This window comes from Patiria miniata, unplaced genomic scaffold (assembly GCF_015706575.1).
Source record: "Patiria miniata isolate m_02_andy unplaced genomic scaffold, ASM1570657v1 HiC_scaffold_13, whole genome shotgun sequence".
NCBI lineage: Eukaryota > Metazoa > Echinodermata > Asteroidea > Valvatida > Asterinidae > Patiria > Patiria miniata.
The window spans coordinates 8,004,294-8,024,833 of record NW_024037051.1 but is presented as its reverse complement, the minus strand read 5'-3'; the positions used below and the strand labels follow the sequence as shown (position 1 = coordinate 8,024,833).

The 20,540-nt window shown below is 38.9% G+C and overlaps 1 protein-coding gene across 1 annotated transcript in view; it reads right to left on the bottom strand.

The window, feature by feature from the left end:
* The window catches only part of LOC119721191 (synaptotagmin-7-like), a 32,966-nt gene that overhangs the window by 5,489 nt on the left and 6,937 nt on the right, over positions 1-20,540 (bottom strand). Inside the window, 6 exon segments of the mRNA XM_038191097.1 lie at positions 257-381; positions 2,216-2,290; positions 3,757-3,889; positions 13,172-13,276; positions 18,408-18,527; positions 20,183-20,435. Of these exon segments, the coding sequence (XP_038047025.1) occupies positions 257-381; positions 2,216-2,290; positions 3,757-3,889; positions 13,172-13,276; positions 18,408-18,527; positions 20,183-20,435 (811 nt within the window).

The following is a 20,540-nucleotide window of genomic DNA, read 5'->3' as shown; positions in this document are numbered from 1 at the left end:
ACCATGTCATGTACATGTTTAAGAAAATGTCTGACATCTCCTTCTCAATGGTTTCTAGAATTTCACAGTCGCCAATGACTGGCCTCCAATGTGAAAATTGTAAGACTTTTTACAAGGCAAGTTTTTTCTTTTCCAGACAATTTTTGGCTTTCTAAGTATGGGACTGAAAAGAGTTAAGGGGCTGATTACTAAAATCCGTTTGAGGTCATTATCTGCATCTTGGATGGAATGATGTATGTTTACGGAAAATTCCTACCTAAAATCTTTGGCTAGTAGATCAGTTGCCCTCATAATTTTGACAACCAGTGTTTCATCGGTAAATTCATATTTGATGCTGAACTGCAGCTTGCCGACAAATTCTCCTTCTTCGTCTGGCGGACACTGAAGAGGAACAAAGCAAGGACGTGAACTTCAGGGTGAAAAATTCTGCCCGTGGGTGTATCACCACCAGAAGCTGGGAGCTATTAAATTGTGACTTCATGCTTAGTCACACGCACACAAGTGACAAGTAGCACGCCACACATGTACCCTTCCATATGTCTGTGCACTTGGTCATTTTCACCATAAAGACGATTCATACTTGGCGCGAAAGAGTACACGAGAGCAAATTTGTGACGTCATGCGTCAGGGCAAATATTCGCGCTGCAAATCCCCAAAAAGCTGAACAAATTTCAATTCCGGTGAATTTCACAGCGAATGTTTCATGACATCAAATTCGCTTCATATTTTGCATACGCGTGAAGTACAAAATGTACGAATCAACCTTAAAGGGATACTTGTAGACTGAGTCCTCATCCGAGTCATACTTAGTTGTGTGCTGCTTCTTACCATTTTGTGGGTGCATATTTGTACATGCAAATGGTTGTGTACGTGTACCAGTTTTGGAAGATGGTGGTAAATTTATGATTGAAGTGGTTTCCTGCACAACGATTTCCCCCCAAAAGGCAAAGATTTCTCGAAGAATATGATCTTGAGAACAACTTTGTTTTCCTGAAGGATCAAACCTAGTTTTAATTTTCCTAAAACCAAAGTGAATATAAATGTAAGAATGCATTTGAAAGCCTTGTCAATAGAAAGCTGAACCAGACATTCCTAAAAATTAGTCTTTCGAAAATAACTTGTATCGTGGGTTCGAGTGCCATCCGCGTGATTTTTTTCTCACAATCACCAGATCAATTGGGACAAATTTCGCAAATTTCATCTTATGACCACTTTCAAAAAATTCATAACAAAGTATCCTCAAAAAGTTGTAACCTTCACTGTTTTTATGCCCCTCCCCCTAGAGTTTTCAGACGTTAAAGGCATGCGTTAATACATGTAAGACTAGTCATCAGACTTCACTACAGCCCAAAGATCCTGTTTCATTTACAAAATGTATGCACACAGAATAAGTAGCAGGCTCTTCGGACACGTCGGAAGAGAAAAAAAAGGTTGTTAGGCCAAAAAAAAAAGTCTCCGGTTTCTGGTATGCGCGCGCGTCGCCGTAGCCATGCGCGTCGGCAAAGTGAAAAAGTTTTTTTTTCATTACAAGATGATGTCTCAAAACCGCCAAACTCACTGGTTTGACTGGAATCCTGCTGCTGCACAATTTTAACGTGTTTTTAGATGGGGTTATGATCGAGAATAAACTTTATGTAGCCTCTCTGGAGTCCCATATATTTGCACTAAGTTTAGTCGGGCACTATTTGCAGTCATCAGCCGACATTTGAAGCCAAAAAAAAAAAAAAAACAGGTAAAAAAAAAAAAAAAGCCGCGTCGCCGCACCACTTTTGGGGCAAGCTCCATACCAGAAACCGGAGACTTTTTTTTTTTGGCCTGATATACAAAGCCAATGAGCATCTTGCCACTCATCTGCGATCTGCATGACTACCATCTGATGACATGCATGCCCTGAGGTGATCACATGCTCACTCATGCAAAACATGGACATGTGATGCTACATGCCCTATTACTCATGTAAAGCAGTTCACCCACTTCCATCAAAGAAGTTACGTACCGCTAAATACATGTACCAGTAGATGGTTTGACATTTTGCAGTGTGGTGTATACCAATCCACCACCAATAATGTTATACAAATGTAAACCGTACATTATAGTGCTGTCCACACGTTTGATGAGCGTGTCCTTGTGCATTGATGGGCGCATGTCATGCTTGATGTGCTACCCGTGCAGCTACTTGCTGCGGCGAGTCAATGTCAATGCTTTGAATATTTACCGCAGGGACCGAATTCTGCTGCCTCAGGACTAAGTCTCCGCATGCAGCAGAGTTACTGGATTTCCTACCAAATTTCTGACAACAGAAAGTCCTCTCACATTAAGTTAAGAAACATGCCTTGTCAACTTGGAACAACTCCAGCTTAACCCGTTCAAACACATGTTCAATCTCACAAAATGCAATAAAGAACGAAAGCAAAATTCACACTAGCCAAATGTGCTGGCCCACTTAGTTGCATGCTGACTACATAAACCCAAAAGTTTATCTGCTACATGGTGTACTTAAGAAAAAACTTGCAGTTTTTCCAATACTGGTACCCAGGAACTTACTGTACACCTATAGGCTCCGTGCGCCAACAAAAGAGGGCGCGTTTTTACCACTTTTGAGAGCTGTTGGATGGGACACCGCATGTTCATACTGTACTGGATCGCGCACAAAGTATGCACGACTTATCTATCCTGAATGTGCACAAAGCTAAGCCATAGCGTCTTCGCACGTGAGCGTCAGGTGTTTTTGGCAAGCGAATACGTTCGAATTCAACTTGCGATGATCTCCCAGACTTATCCCCGCCCCAAACGACTTTGGATCATTCTAAATACGCAGTTCAGTGGATGGACCGGGAACCAGTCTAGGTCTCCCCCAACTCTCCTTTTCTGGCTGTTGAACCTGTATTTGTGCATGGAGCCCATACCACGCAATTTACACTCCAATGTCTGATACAAAGACACTTTTTACCTGTCCCTGTTACATCTGACATCTATGATTTTATGTTTCTGATGCACTCCTTAATGCAGTCGTCCTCCAATAGTGATTATGAATTTCAAACTACATCAGAGAAAGATCTACATGTAGGTCTCAAGAAATGGGGGGGGGGGATAGGTTGACATGAAGGGGGAGGGAGGGGTGTGCCAAAGGCAGGCCCTGCTAGGGGGATCCAGCGGCATGGCCTCGTGACATTTGCAAATCTATGGCATTACGCAATTTGAAGATATACTTGATTGGCAGATGCACTGTAACAAAGTACCGTAGTGCCCTTTGAACTTTGCCCTATGCAAATCAGAATTTTGCGCTATGCAAATTACTAGTGACGCTTAGTCAGCCACTCACACCGTGTGGACATCAAGCGCTTATTGTAGGAACTTTTCGCGTTCCATTTTCTTGCCAGAAGTTAAGACAATTGTATTAATAGTGTTACCTCATCAACCTTACTTTCTAGCCGTGCAATGACGGTTATTAATTGCACTCACCTAAGTTGAGGGAGACTTTTGTCAGCGATTTCGCGAGACATTAACGCGAGTCAACTCGCCCCGAACTCCATATGCGTTCACCCTTTGGCCTTCTACAACGCACACAGAGAGATCCCCCCCCCCCCCCCCCCCCCCCCCCCCCCCCCCCCCCCGTTGGTGGTTCAAGGTCGAACTCACAGGTGAGTTTTTGACTTGTTCAGTTTGGATTATATGTAGCAAACTCCTACAGTACCAAGGTAGCAGGGACAGGAACAGAATGACCCACAAATCAATCAAATGAGAAAAGCTTCTTACCTCTGTGAGCCCGAGCGCTTCCTGGGCCAGACCGAAAGCAGAGGCAGCAGACATGACTGAGGACTGCTTGCCAAGCTTCCTAGCATCTGGCTGTACTGGTTCTGCAACCATCTTACCCTCGGAATGTTCAAAGCTGTCAACGGCACAGAAAATAATATGTATCAATACATGAAATGCTGCAATGGGGAAGAGGTAAACACTGCTGAGAACCAATTTTTCAAGTCTTGGCTTCAAATCTGGCTTTGGTTTGTCAGTTTGCTTATGGAACTCAATAAATGTCAAATTTCTTGGCTCAAACCTGAGACAATGCCGAGGTTTGAAGAATGTCCCAGGTTAACGAACTTCTGAGAAACTTGAAACATGGTTGCTCTAGACCAATAATATTATAAAATGTCCATTTTCCTGGACCTGTGGAGAAGAAAATAATATTAAGAAAAGTTTCTTTCCAAGAATGCAACAGTAGAGAGCCCGTCACAAGGAATCTCTTCACATCTAAGTTTGCTATACAAAAAGAAAGCACTTTGGTTCATGTTACTTTTCGGTCATTCTATTATGAGGTCCACTTTTTTTCCTGTTCCTATGATTCGATAATTCTGACGCACTCCTTTAACCCTTACTCTTGGGTATTTTTCCTAGAAGGTATCCTGAATCTTACAAAGTCCAACAGCAAATACCAACAAACATAGCCAATGAGTTAAACTGTTGAGATCCTGAATCCATCATACAAGTAGTCCCCAACTGCTCAATGTACATAATATGGATCAAATCATAATATGGAGTTATCCTGAATCCATCAAAATCATAAATTTCAGCTAGGCTTACAATCCTGAATCCATCAAACTCCACCAGTTTGTTCAATATGGAGGTATCCCGAGTCCACCAAAATACCCCAAAACAGGGGAATGGATTTTGATGGATTCAGGGTGGTTAATAGGGTTAATGCAGTCGTCCTCCAAGAGTGACTACGAATAGCAAACTAACTACCCAGCAAAATATAAAATCATTTGAAGTCATTCTTAATGACACTTGAATGGCAAGTTACCAAGGTAACAGGGGCAGGAAATATATCACCCTTTGGACCCTAAATTTATAGAACGCCTCTTGAGCAACTGCACATCACTTATTTGGAACATTGTGAACGATGTACTTGTACGTGCACATATTCTAAAATTGTATTTAACTTGAAAGTTTCTGGTTGTTTCTGGTTTGTTGTTTTCGTTGTTGAGCTTTATCTTCTTCATTTGCAGGTTAATGAGATGTGAGCCAGCTTAACAGCACCAGCACCAAAGCCCAGCAAATCAATCTAAAGCGCAGCCACTTTCTCTTTCATTGTGTTCCACTCGGAAATGCTGAAAAGATTGAACCTTTAAAGTCAATAGCTTATCTTTTAATATTAACCGATTATAGAGGGATGGACAGATAGTTGAAAGTACAGCCCAGGCTTACATGTGTATTTGTTTAAAGTCTGTGATTTGTTTAAAGTCTGTAAAGGCAGAGAGAATAGACATTGGCTAGGCTAGGGTGATCCGAGTTGATTTTTTTTTTTAATTCAAACGGTAACAGAGAAAGTGGCATTACATACATGTATGTATCCACAAACTATAACAAAAATTGACTTCACTTTTGACACAAACTGACTTTCCAGTACATTTTTTTCTACAAAAATCCTAAGGCTACATGTAATGCATGCAACAAAACGTTGTTCCGTTATGTTTGTGTTGGGCTGTGGTTGTTAAATAATGGAAATACTTTTTTCACTCCCGTCAACGGCTGCCTGAAATTGTAACAATTCGTGCATTGACCCAAATTCTAATTCTAGCGTTAAGAAAACAACACTGTTCATGTCCTGCTTTGAAATTGGATTATATTGCAACAATTTGCCCGTATATAACGCACATTTTTCTTACATAAATTCGGCAACTTGCACAGTTTTACATATGCATCGCCAACTTGGGCTTGATACTATAAGAAATTAACGCCCTGTTCAACAAAAAAGTTCTTACTACAAAGTTATTGACACTTCAACACTTTGAAATGTCTGCTCTTCCCATATTAATTCTTCTGGGCTTCTTTGGGAACGAATATTTTCCTCAGACAAAATTCACAATTGACAATGTACAATGTATGTTGTGGTGTTAGTCCGAAATTCAAAAACGACGGTGTCTGGGAAAAAGGGGCACAAAATCCGCTGAGTGTTGCCTTACATGTACATGGCGCACTTGCATAAATCTCGGAAAATCCCAAGCTGACATTTAACAATTTCTTCAAAGCTGAAAAATTCTGATAAATCATTGTTATCTCCACTCACATACCAAACTAGAAGTTTGTCAGAAAATTATTTTCTTATTTTTGATGCATTTTCAAAGTGTTCACTGCGCACTTCAAAACAAAATCGGAAAATCACACCAACATAAATTTCTATAACTACATGTAACTTTGTAACGGGAAGATAAACTCACGATTTACGAACGGGAATGTTTAGAGCCTGATGATATTTCACTTACTGTGAAATTTCAAAGAAAACTTTTGCTCCAGCAAAGCGCTAGAGGCAAAAATAAAAGTGCGCCAACTTAGGGAGCTGCTCTGCGTGTGCTCTTGAACAAATTCACTGTTTTTCTTCAACAAAATTTCAATTTTAACAGAAGCCCTTTGTTATATACGGTACTTTGGGTGTCTATGACCCTCAGAAAAAAATATTTGGGTTTCTTTTCTGCCTCTAATGTAAAATATAAAAAAAAGAACTTTCTGAATTACCGTATTGTTGGGAAGCAAATAATTTCAATTTAGGAAAGTGATTATTCCATAACTAAAAGTTGGCACATTTTTTTCATTTCTAATGTCTTATCCACAAGTGAATAACATTTTAATTGTAAAAAAAATACTGCAATTAAAAAAAAAATCAAATCAAAATTTAAGCACAGGAACAGCAACCTTCATAATTATTTTCAAACTGCAAGCAAACTGTGTTTTCCCACACAAGAAGCTTTTAATGTTTCCCTGGCCTTGTGGTTTACAGATTTCAATAAACGAGGATTTGCATCCTATTCTAAACCCACTGTCTGTTGATGTGGCCTTCAATTATAAATACTGGTATGGGGTATCGTAGTCAAATTAATACTATCCACATCTGGGCATGATGGGTTTTATGCAAATGAGTTGGAGGTAATAAAAAATTCCCAGTACATGTATTATCGTGCCATACATGTAGCTGAATTTTCAATATCAACTGCATTATTACCAGCAGTTTTAATAGCATAAAAACCATTTTTTTCTCGTCTTTCTTTTTCTTCTTGGGATATTAATTTGTCACACCACAATGACGGTCTTGTCCTGTAGTGAAGGTGGATACATGTATGTGGCCATTTGCATTGTTAACATAAAATATTTGAAGAAACTCAGGCAAAATATCACACTGATCAGAAAAAAAAAAAAATTTGAATGAATCAAATGCCATTTTAAGTCTTCTCCTTGTACCCAAAATCCTGACTGCTAGGATGTTAAATAAATAATTTAAAAATGTATGGTAAAATGTGAGAAAAAAATAATTAACCTTGCAAGGAAAATTGTAACGAGTTCTGTTACTAATACATGTATTACGAAGGCGTACAACGGAGACTGCTGCAGACGTTTTTTCCATTTAAGATAAATTAATCCCAGGTGGATAAATAATTGAAAATTAATGATTTGACACATGTACACTACAGGGTGAGTAAAAAAAACCAAATGTCGGGACCGTTGTTTAAGTGAAGTTCTGCATGTAGAACTTTCAAAATCTAGGATATGAAAGCCCAATTCATAAGCTTTCTTTTAGTACAAGAATCATTCAAATCACTCATGTATTTTTAAAGTTACAAAATTTTAAACACAACCACTGTTTTAAAGTTCTGTCCAAGGATCACAAGAAGGTAAGTGTTCTGTCAGCAAAATGAAAACAAATCACATAGGAATGTGAGTGAATTGTGCTCGTTTTGCTGAAAGAACGCACACCTTTTTTGTGAACCATGGTCAGAACTTTAAAACGGTGGTTCTGTTTACAATTCCGTAACTTTAAAAGTGCATAAGTGATTATAATGATTCTTGTACTAAAATAAAGCTTATGCATTTGGCTTTCATATCCTAGATTTAGAAAGTGTTACATGCAGAACATCACTAAAACAATAGTCCCGATATTTGGGTTTCGCTTTTTTGGACTCACCCTGTAGGTACGTGCAAACTTAGTTTACTTAAAAAGTAAAAAAAAAAAATCATGCCAGAAAAAATAATTCCAAAGGCACACAGCCCCTCAGTTCATCCAGCAAAGCACGCAAAAATTTCTCATTTCAATGGAAGCTCTTATCAAGACAAACATTGACATTGCATAAAACAATCAAATTCCAAGTACAAATTAACACAAGAATTTAAAAAAAATAAACACTATGCACTTCTTGATTTAAGAAACTGTCTTTCTTTCCATCAAAACTCAAAGTCTCATTGAAAAAAAAAATTGCTCTTTAAACATGTACATTAGGGATGTCTCCAATATACCGAGTATTTGATAATCAACCGAATATTCATACAGCTTTTTGCTGGTTCGAATATTCGACTGTGATGCTAATTTGATCGTAAAGTTGCTGCGCTTTGCCAGATGCCACTTTTTGTTGACAGTCACTTTTTGTTTGTCCACAGCAGTTCATTGTTCTCATCCTTTCAGCAGGTTAAAGCCATTGACAGTTATAAAAATACTTACTGTAAAACACTACTCAGTCCATAGCATCAATTAATGCGCGCATATTTTAACCGGCGCGCTTTGCGTGCAACTTTTGACAGGTGCAGCATGCAGTTGCAGCTGGCATACAAACTTGACAGCCAAGTTTTGAATATTTAAACATTCGTCAAACGCAGTTTGGAATGATCAAACACTAAATTATTTGACAATAAACAGGCCATAATGTACATTGGCAATTCCACGGTTACTCACGTTACATTTTTGATGTACTTTTGAGTTTCCTTGGGCTGTAATTACCTCACTAAAAAGGTTTAATAACTGTTATCCCCATGGTAGATAGAGTAGACCTAGACCTACATGTACCTAAGCACCAAAGATGACATCCAGAAAAATGCATTATGTATGATAAACAAGACACACAAAATCGGTTACGAAAATGTCATCTTTGGTGCTTAGGTACATGTAGGTCTAGGTCTACTCTATCTACCATGGGGATAACAGTTATTAAACCTTTTCAGTAAGGTAATTACAGCCCAAGGAAACTCGAGAGAACATCAAAAATGTAACGTGAGTAACCGTGGAATTGCCCACATGGATCATTAGATCTATCCTTGTTGTAGCAATTGTCCACTCACGAGAATACCAAATATTGAATTCGCTGCATGTGTACAGTGTCTTTTGATTACACTACCAGATGGCGCAAACCGTGGGGACAAATTCTTGAAAAAACATGACCAACTAATTAAAAGAACACACCTAAATGAGAAAGCGGTTTTTCACCGGACGTACATGTATAATGAACAAGGTTTGGCTATGCATGATAGCATCTAATATCCAAGACTTGATGAAAATATGTGGTTTTGAAAGATACGGATCAGTTGATGGAATGTACGTAACACAAGTGATGTAAGAGTGAGAAGATTACAAGTACAATCAAAGGTTTTCCCCCTCCGGCTACGCTAATGTTGGCAAGGTTAGTCAATTCCATCACATGTTATTGGTGCAGTACGCGACTGCTGATATAGGCCTAGCATATTTGATTGGCCATGCGATAACTTCCAAGCTTGCTAGTTGCAAGACTGATGTTCGGGTCAAGGGTTCGATTCCCACCAACGTACACCTGTGAGATTCTTTAACTGATGAAAAGCAAAGGCTTACTATGAGATGCAATGTAAATGTATTAATAACATTAGAAAATAACTCATACAAGGAAGATTTTTGAAGTTTTTTCAATTACCAGGGTATCACAGCTCAAACAAATTTGCGATGAAGTAAAGATGAAATACAGAAATTTATATTTCCCCACATACAGACACAACGGTAATGCAGAAGTGTCTATGAATTTTTTTAAATTTTCTGTAAACTTCAAAGAGTAACATGTATATTTTTTTACATAAAAATCAGTATAAATAATTGGCTTACATAATTATGATCTCTGCAAATGGCATTCTGACTATCAGTAATGTACGTCCGGTCTTATGGTTTTTATTATCTAACGCCCTAAAAACTGCAGCTGCTGCTCAACCACCAATACACTCATTCCATTCCAATCAATAATCCAATTTGGCAGAAAACAAAAACGTATTCCATCTACATGTAGAACCTGTGTCCTATCACAAAAACAAAAAATAAAAACAGCCCAACAAACAAAACAAAGCACAGCCCTACAAAAGACAGAGAAACTTACAGAGATCCACTCAGTTCCTGCAACCACTCTCCCACAGACTCCATCTCGACTGCGTCAATCCCACAACTGATTCACACAATTTACTCTTCACCGGTTTTCCAAATCGTCATCAGGTGACTATCACTGCTTATTTTTTTTTCTCAGAAAAATAATTTAACATGCCATTTACCGCCTGATGAGAAATGAACAATACCCACACAGGCCAAAAAAACAAACTGCGTCTGTGTCGAGATTTTCATATGGTACATACATACGTGTTGATTAATTGCTGTGTTTGTAATTATTAATATCACCTTGGCTAGTAGTGGAAAGTCCGAGACTACAATGCTACTGATTTGTCGATATCTGTTTATAGTAACTTTCTGGTTTTGAAAAATATTGATTGCAATGTGAGACAAAGTCAACTGATTTCTTTTTTTAAACAGATGTTGTTATGGTTGTTCTTATATCCTGGTTATCGACAAGAATCATACAGACGCTAAAATCTGTCGGCTTGCGTGCCAATATTGTGCATACTAATCGTACTGCCAGACTGCAGTCATATTGTCATGTACAAAACTACAGTGTATTACACAAGTGTGGGGAATTTAATGAAAAAACCCAAGCTGCATATTAAGATGCATTTAAACAATTTTCAGATTGTAAAATGTTCACACACACACACAGGTACATTTTGTAAATGTACATTAATCACTTAGATATTGTGTGTCATTTGTGGGAATGTACATGTAGGAGAACTTTGAAAGTACTATGTACATGTACATGTACAGTATGTATTTCAGCATGTTCATAGCAATTTTTAATTTCCAGCATGGAATGTAAGTTATACTTCATGTGGTGCATCACTTACAAATGTAGGAGAGTTTTATTCCATTTTCCATATGGCATTAAGTAATACAGAGCAGGGCCACATCATGTTCATGTACATGTAGGCCCTACATGCACGTGTAAAATTTAAGTTCTGTCTTGACAAACTTTGGCAGGTGGCAAAAATGCAAGTTTTAAAAGTTTGCATCACTCATTACCCTGAGGTACACTACATGTACAACCAAAATTACATGAGCACTTCAGGAGGGGTCTACCCGATGTTCCCCACTACCGATGTTCCCTGAAATCCTTAGGATTAGGGTTAGGGTTCAGTTAGGGCTAGGGTTAAGGTTATAGGGTAGGGATTTCAGGGAACATTGGCAGTGGGGAACATCGGTATTGGGGAACATAGGTACATTTATGCACCCCTTCAGGATTGTAGCCAGTCTGGTGGAAGGGGGGAGGGTTTCCATAAAGTGGACCTTTACAGTACTACATTGTGTCACTGCATCGCCTGATCTTTCAGACGGATTGTGTGGAGACTAGACCAGGCCACCTCTACATGTAGCCACACGTACCGCTACAACTACATGTACATATATATACATTGTACAGCGCAGACCAGAATAATGATACCGCAACGTGCAATGTGACGACTAGTACATGTAGGCTATAAAACAGTGGGTGATGGAGCTTCTGCTAAATGCATATCCTGTTGAACTATCTCTTCCCTGTACTAACCGAATCATTCTTTTTCCAAAGATAGCGCATGGCGAACACATTTTGAGTAAAAGTAAGTATTGCGAGAAAACAGTGGACCGGTGGCCAATTTTTCGACATCCCCCCACTACGGGCCTGCACCAGGGGGTGTCATCATGAGGTCAGTGGTCAGTAACACAAAATGAAATGATGCAAAAAGGTGAATCAATAGCACATATTTAGGCTCCACATCATGTCTTGCAACGCTGCACTTGTCATACACGAGTCATTTAATGTTAACTGTGCATCACTATGGGTGTCTGTGAATACAGTGTACATGTATATCACCTATCAGGGGGAGGGGTCAGAGTCCCTGTGGAGGGGGAGGTTATGGTCATGGTATGATCAATGCACTACGTAAAATTGGAAGACAAAATAACTGGCATTTTGGTCTCGATATTAAAATTTGATATGTGCCATTGAGTAAATTATATTTTAATGTACATGTACATGTACGGTATTTTCACTTTAAAAATGCAAAATACTGGTAAATGTCTAAGACACTAACATATTTTGCCACAAAATCACTGAATCAGGCAATTTTATGACACACTGTATTGGGGGAAAAGAATGCACAAATGCAAGAAGGATTCTAATATGTAAATGTACATAATGTTCACTAAAAAATGCAAACACAAAAAGAGGTAATCCATCGTGTACAGTCATAACATCTGTTTTGATTTAACAAATGAAATAGACGAATAGGCAAATTTTAAAAACAAGACAAAATAAACACAAGTTTTGCTTCCTGTTGTGTATTTTGTCATCTGCTTTTAAAAGCAAACAAAAGAAAAGAATGAAAGTAAACAATGTACAAACCAACCATAGTATACAGATATGCAAATATACAAGTTAGACAAAATGTTAGATGAAGGAAAATGTTGGTCAAGTGAAGATGAAATATTAACTGATAATTTGTTTAAAGCTACAGTCCATCATTTGCAGCTATCCAAAAAGTAACTGACATAAATATTGTTGTTAATAAAGCTGTCATTTTGAAGAAATCAAAAAAAGAAAGCCTTTCCAACGATGCATCTAAAGACGCACTGTTGGAAATGTCCATTAGTAGTTCGTTTTTTTTATTCAGCAAAGCGTGCGCAAGCATTGGCATGACGTACACGCGCGCGGTTGCTATAATTCGTCGGATCAGTGCGCGACATCGCATAGCTGCAATCGGCTCAGTGAGAACGTGTCTCGGACGCTGAAGTCAGGTCCAATTCAAAACATGATTCAGCAACTTTTGAATTCCAGTGAAATCGAGATCCTAGAATGCTGTTTTTCTCAAAATATACAGCTGAAGCTGAGCTGAAACTTCATCAAGTTAGTTGTTATGTTGTTCAGCACCCTTCTTTACATTTTGAGCACGTTTGTTGCTTCAAACGAACAAAATGCACAAATTACAAATGATGGACTATACCTTTAAACACATATTGAACAAAAATCATAAAGACACGTACACTGTGTGAAGGTGGGAGACAGGCAGTGCTGGCATGGGCGTGGACTGAGACCGTCGCATTAGTGGGGGCTGGACATTCTGGACGGTGGTTTGACCCGGCACCAGACTAGAGAGTGAAGATTAGGCAGAAAACCAACACACCATGCAAGAGATTCATAAATACATGCAGTTAGGTAATTAATAAATATACATGCAGATAAAGGTGCAAATCCGGTTCGTTAGTGTGACGTCAGTTCAGTTTAAACCACGCCCACTGGCCATTAAGTGGCATCGGAACGGGAAGTTAACACCACTTGAGTGTTAATCAGTGGTGCGCAGTTGCGCGCGAGTGTATGACATTTTTACTAACGAACTGGATAACCAAAACGGGGGAGGTCAACTTTAAAAACCACGGCTTCATTGTGGCTTTGGCTCATCTCTGGTTCAAGAATCATACATTTTGAAGTACATGTATGCACATCATTAAACCCAAAGTCAGAAATTGCCAATTTGCAGTACAGTAGGGCAAAGCAAACAATTGAAGGGGTGATCGATTGTTTGTTTCTGGTGAACCTCAATCTGTTAAGTACTCTTCTACCTTTCTCAATTGTTTTTGTTCTCAAACATCTTTCAAACCAATTCATCCTGTTGTATAAGTTGACTATTCACTCATTGTAATATACAACAGCGGAATTTGTAAATGCCATTTTCTCAAAAGTTACTGTTACAACTTCAATTTAGTTGGCGGTCTACATTTTCATTACTGAACTCAACACCAAAAATGTAATAAACTGTAAGGAAGCTCTCGTGTTCTGCAGAATCGAGAAGTCTGACTTGATGCTCATTTTGTGGTGATGAGTCACATACATGTATTACACAATTAGCTTTCCCTGAAGTACATGTACGTGTAGAACATGGGCAAATTTATAATGAGCCAGAGACCCTGAGTCAGGGGCCTACAAATCGCTTGCAGCCGAAGCTGGACAGAAGCCGTGGTTTGATAAACTTCCCTTGACAGCTGTAAAGTGGACTCTACTAGAGATGTGTAGACGTGATGCCAGGAGGCTTGAGAAGGAGGCTAGAAATGGGAAAGGGGGAGGGGCAGGGGGAGGGGGGTATTGGGGATGGAGGAACAGGAAGATGAAGAGATATGGGGGGGGGTTCCAATTTTAGTGGTTGAAAACCACAGGGAAAGAAGTATCACATGTACAGGGTGAGTAAAAAAGAAAGTACTAAAAGAAAGCTTATGAATTGGGCTTTCATATCCTAGATTTTGTGCTACAAGTGCGACATGCAGAACTTCATTAACTTCATGATCCCGACATTTGGGCTTCGTTTTTTTTACTCGTCCTGCATAGGTGGGAGAGTGCATACGTTAAATTTTTGTGTAAAATGAAATGACAGATGTGAGTCTGTAAGAGAAGGAAAGAAAGAAAATCAAAGTTGGAAAATGAAAAAAGATCAAGTGCAGTGGGCAATATAAGTAAAATAACGAGGTCAGAGAGAAACAAAACAATTCAATTTGTTAGTCACACGCAAAGGAAAAATAAAGGAATTTCATGCACACTACAATGAGCTACTGGTGTGTGATGTGCTCAAAGAATCCCAAGACTACACGAATGAAACATTTACTCTTTCCTGGAATGATTTCTTTCACTGTATCTTAAGAGATGTAGCAGTTTATGTTATAAGAAAAGAAATATCTTGTTAGCTACAGATGGGTAGTGTTATCAAACCCAATGATAGTCCGATGTGTCATCACAAACATGACCAAAAAAAAAAAAAAAAGCATTGTATGATTTGCCAGATGATGGGAATTTGTAAGTTTGATATCTGCAAACGGACTCTATGCATAAAAAAGTATGAACAAAATGAGGCGATATGAAGAACACTACATCAATCATGGTTCATGCGAATCATTTAATGATGAGATCAAAAAAGGCGTTCTGGCAAAATGAGACAGAAGTGGGCCGAGGTCGAAATGAGGGTTTGTGGGTATTCGGAATGAGAATGAAATGCTCCTTACAATGCTTTTTGCTGCACTTCAATCAGATATTCTGTTGTCAAGTTATGACTGTTTAAAGTTCACATTTACATTCACATTATGTACATGTACAATGTATGTCCAAAAAGTAAAATCCTGAGAAAAAGGCCTTTAAGGTTTCAAGTTTTGTAATCGTGAAAATTAAAGTTACCAAATGTTTCCCCTGAAAAACACTTTTATTCCACAATATTTATACTATTTCTATAAATTATATGTAGTAGACATATTAAAGAGTAACAAATATCAATAAATGTCAAAATAAAAAAATTAAAAATCAAACCCATTCCGGTTTTTTTTTGCATTTTTCTGCCAGAACACCTCACGTCATGAGCAGTTGAGTACCCCGTTAAAGTGTTTGTACGTAGCTGATTATAGGCAACGTTTGACACCTAATTATGGTGACTGAATCGTTGTTTCTGCTTTTTTTCATTTGCATCATTGAGGAAACCTGTGTGCATAATCTATGTACGTGTAATTTCATCATACGGTCCAATTAAACAAGTACGGTAATATTGCCAAAACAAAATGGACAGTGTGCATGTGCTCTTGGTACCAGCACAAGTCACAAATCCACAACTTGTTGAAAATGAACACTCCATACGCTGTAGCCTACATGTAGGAATTGGGCATTTGCGCAGACTGATTCGCTTTGAGTTAAGTTACTATAAATACCGTGTTGCTATGTTGAGCAGCTGTGCTACATGTAGGCAGGCAGATATTGGCAGAATGTGGCACTTAAATGAAAATAACTAGCATGAGTTTTCAAAGCAAGAACTAAACAAACATGTGGGTAAATGTACTTCATCAGACATCAGATGCAATGGCAAAAGACATAATAAATATAGGACATTTTAAAAATATTTTCTGCATGAAGTCTGCAAATTTAGGCTTAACCAGTTCACGCCGGCCCCGGCGCCGGGATTATTTTGACAAGAACAGAACGAGGCGCGGGATTACTTTTCACTCGACCTCACGCCAGGCGGGCTGAAGCCATCACCCTCTGGCAGCACACTCATATATCCGGCCTCGCTCGCTCCGAGCGGGTCGCTGACAGATATTCCCGGCCTCGCTCCCTGCGTGTTTATCCGTCATCCGTTCCAAATACCGCAAAACCTTTGCGTGTATACACGTCATCTGGCGCGAACTGGTTAAACAGTTCACTTTTGCTACGATCCAAAAAAATATGCCCATCTCACTTTGTGGAACATCATAGTAACATTTGTCTGAAATTAGTGGTGTGGTTTCTTAAGTTTCAGACAATGCAAGAATTTCAGATATTTTGTCCCAAAGAGATTTCAGACATTTAATATTAAATATTGTGTAATATTAAAAAGGTAGTGCATGTAAGTCAAATAGACAAAATGAAATGTCTTTTGCCATTCATTTTATATCTAGTTTCAATCTTCTATTTTTTTTTTTAAAGCTGAATAGTTACAGTACTGAATGGTTCTACACTCACGTACATGTACATATGTACATGTACCGGTAGCAACTGCTAAAAACTGGCATGCAAATGACTTGCAGTGTACATGTACTGTGTATGTTTTCATAAGGTGGTGTCACCAGCTTTACTGTTTTGCTTGAATGCGTTTATTGTAGGAAAATACAGTCAGTAAAATTTGAAGGTTATGAATGTCAGGGTACAATGTACATGCACGTACATGTGTGCATGTTTGTGTAATTCAATGTACAAGGGCATTATATTCTCATGAACACTTTCATCCGGAACAGCGTGGTTCAATTTGTAAGCACTCTAATATTACAATGGGAATGAGCTCTTGGCAAACTACCTGTTTAGGCCAAAAAAAAAAAGTCTCCGGTTTCTGGTATGGAGCTTGCCCCAAAAGTGGTGCGGCGACGCGGCTTTTTCTTCTTTTTTTTTACCTTTTTTTTTGGGGGGGGCTTCAAATGTCGGCTGATGACTGCAAATGGTGCCCGACTAAACTTAGTGCAAATATATGGGAGTCCAGAGAGGCCACATAAATCTTATTCTCGATCATAACCCCTTCTAAAAACACGTTAAAATTGTGCAGCAGCAGAATTCCAGTCAAACCAGTAAGTTTGGCGGTTTTGAAACATCATCTTGTATTGAAAAAAAAACTTTTTCATTTTGCCGACGCGCATGGCTACGGCGATGCCCGCGCATACCAGAAACCGGAGACTTTTTTTTTTGGCCTTATGGTCATTACGTACTTCATCCTACACTGTATATGGCTACTGATAATGGAATACAGTGTAGCAACCAGCCAACCTCAGAAGGCAGGTTCTGAATACCGGTACCTCAGTCAAAACCATTGAATGCTCCCACAGGCAAGGCTCAATGAAAGTCCATCTAACAATGGTTAACTGAAATATTTCTTTACAGAAACTGACTCATACAAGATTAAACAGTGAAAAAATGTTGGCAGAAAACATGAAAAGACTTCAATTTGTTGCATCAAAAACAAATTTTGGCAGGTTGTGAATGAGGGTGTGGTTCAACACAGAGACAGCCAAAAGGTTTAAAAGCAATGAGTAAAATGCGAGTTCAAAGATTGAAGTGCGTGCAAACGACTATTTTCTAAAAACATTGACCTGTTTTAGCCTTGAGGGCAAAGACAATTCACAGGTTTAAATCAAAGCAGCCATCTTGAAAAATAGTCAACAAAATGCTGGTAAGGAAACTGTGTTAAAAGTGAGCTAAGCGATAGGACATGCATTTTTTCGCAACATGGCAATTCTGCATACTACATGTATACACGTATACATACTTCTGTGTAGATCATACATGTGCAGGAACATGGTTTATAATTCAGGCATGCAACTGGGAATTTAGGAAAAACGAGGAAACTCCAAAGCACACAAGCATTTGTACAGTATTTTTCAATTTGTAATGGCATTCATGAGAAGTAAAAAACGAGGAAATCAGTGGATCTGAGGAAAACTTGCATGCCTGTGATTACCTAAAGTTTAAAATGTAGAAAATAAATACTAAACAGAAGATATTTGGCTCCTGGAATGATGTTAGAAACTGAGTTCTTCTTTTACGAGATTGATCATGTATCATATTGGTTTAAAACGAAAGAGAAAGTAAATGAAAAGCTAAAAATTAAAGGAGCTTGGTCAGGATCATAACATGTATACATGTATAAAGCTAATCGGTAAAATGAGGCATGATTTCTACATGGTGAAAGAAGCAACGACGATCGATGATTTATAAAATACCCAAACCTACGGTAGTTTGCCGTCACTTGTCGCTTGTCGTGAACCAACATGACCAAAGGACAAGAGGGACCGTGACTTACGAGGGGGTGCCTTACAATGCTCAAAGACTTCCTCAAGAGGTTCCTCCGAGCTGTTTGGTGTGACGAAGGGTAAGGTACATGTAAGAAAAAAAAAGAGGACAACAAAACACACATATGCATGTACAGAGGAAAGTAGTGACCATTAGGCCGAGTAAAAAAGATGGTGGATAGAATTAACCCTAACCATCCCAAATCCATCAAAATCTATTTCCCCAGTTTGAGGATTTTGGTAGGCAAGCCATCTGTACCAAGTCCATCAAAATCCATAGTAGTGGTGGTCTTGTGGTGGATTTCAGCGGATTTGGTCCTCATGCTTTATGTGAAGCAGTGTCAGCGATGGATTTTGGTGGGATTGGTCCAGTACTGTCATGCAAATGTTTGGAATATCGTGAGCAAGGCTCATGGTTCATGCGCATGTCATTTGACTTTTTGCATGTTTGAAATTTAGTCAGATTAAGTTCACATGAATGTTTTGTAATGAATTAAGTTGGTACTCATGCTGAGGTGAGGAATTATCAACATACTTATTCAAAACCAAAAAAAACCCCAACAAGGTACAGCATGTACAATCATTTTCACAACATGGTATCACATGCTCATGTGATGATGTGCACTTACAGTGTACGACACAATTGACCTGCTACCATGCCAGAAATGGCAAACAAACATGCACATGTGTACTATGTATACATACGATGTATGGTAATTGACAAATTCAGTTATTTCTAAAAACATGTAAAAAAGTACGAACGAGTACACAGAAACAGAACACCTCAAGGGCAGCAAAATGCATTTGTACAAATGTGTTCTGCCAGCAACAGTAACTTGATCACCCAGCCCAAGACCCGCTGAAGTGAAAACTGAGTACTTGGCTGAAATTGTCTGAACAACTGTACCTGGTAGATTCATCAGCACTTCTGATATGATTATACATGCTAATACATAAGGACAATGTCATTACTTGGGGACACGGTGTGGTGTACAGTACACCGAGTATAGACAAATTTATCTGAGCATGCTAACAATCTTATCACGATGGCCCCCTTGAATGGTGAAATCTTTGTGCGGATAATCCATCACTGGGCAGCTGCTTTCGAGTACAGATAGCGTGCACAATGGTTTCTCCATTGAGGGGGTGTTACAACTGATAATGTAATATCCAAGGATAGCGTATCGCCAACTGATAATGTAACAACAATTGACTGATACTGTATCACTAACTGATAATGTTAAAAAAATGACACATGATGTAGTAGAATGTGCTACACTATCAGTCAATTGTTGTTACATTATCCGTCCTAACCGAGGTGACGAATTATCAACATATTTATTCAAACAAAAAACAACAACATTACTTGGGAACACGGTGTGGTGTACACCGAGTATACATGTAGACAAATCTGAGCATGCTAACAATTCCATTATGATGGCCCCCTTGAATGGTGAATTCTTTGTGCGGATAATCCATCACTGGGCAGCTGCTTTCGAGTACAGATAGCGTGCACAATGGTTTCTCCATTGAGGGGGGGCCTCGTGAGCCTATGTGCCCAGATTTGTCTATAGATGCTTCTCAAAGGAAACAACTGGTTTGATATAAAAAAAAAAATTTAAAGTTCTGGAATATATGCATTTATTTTTTTCCCCCAAATTTGGATAAACACAAATACAGACACTTTTTATTAAAAAAAAAAGAAAAACCCCTTACTTTTTATGTTTGGACGATATCAACGGTGAGCGCTTGGCCGGGTCAGTGTAGCTAGTACTCCGTGGGCCCAGCTTCTTGGTACCCATCCGGTTCTCCTCCATGCCCAGTATGGGCTGCTTCTGCTCCGAATCCGACCCGTTGTCGTCGTCGCTGGACCTCTTGAAGAAGTTGCAGATTCCGCACAGGAAGGTTGTCATGACGACCACCGTGAGAAAGGCCGCCGACACCAGGACCAGGAGCACCTGGTTCAGGACTGGAGGTGAACAAGGAGAAAGGGGAAAGAAAGTTGGTTTGAAATGAATTGGATTTTTTTTTTTTTTTTTTACTTTTTTCAGAGGCATGGCAGTGCAGGATGCTA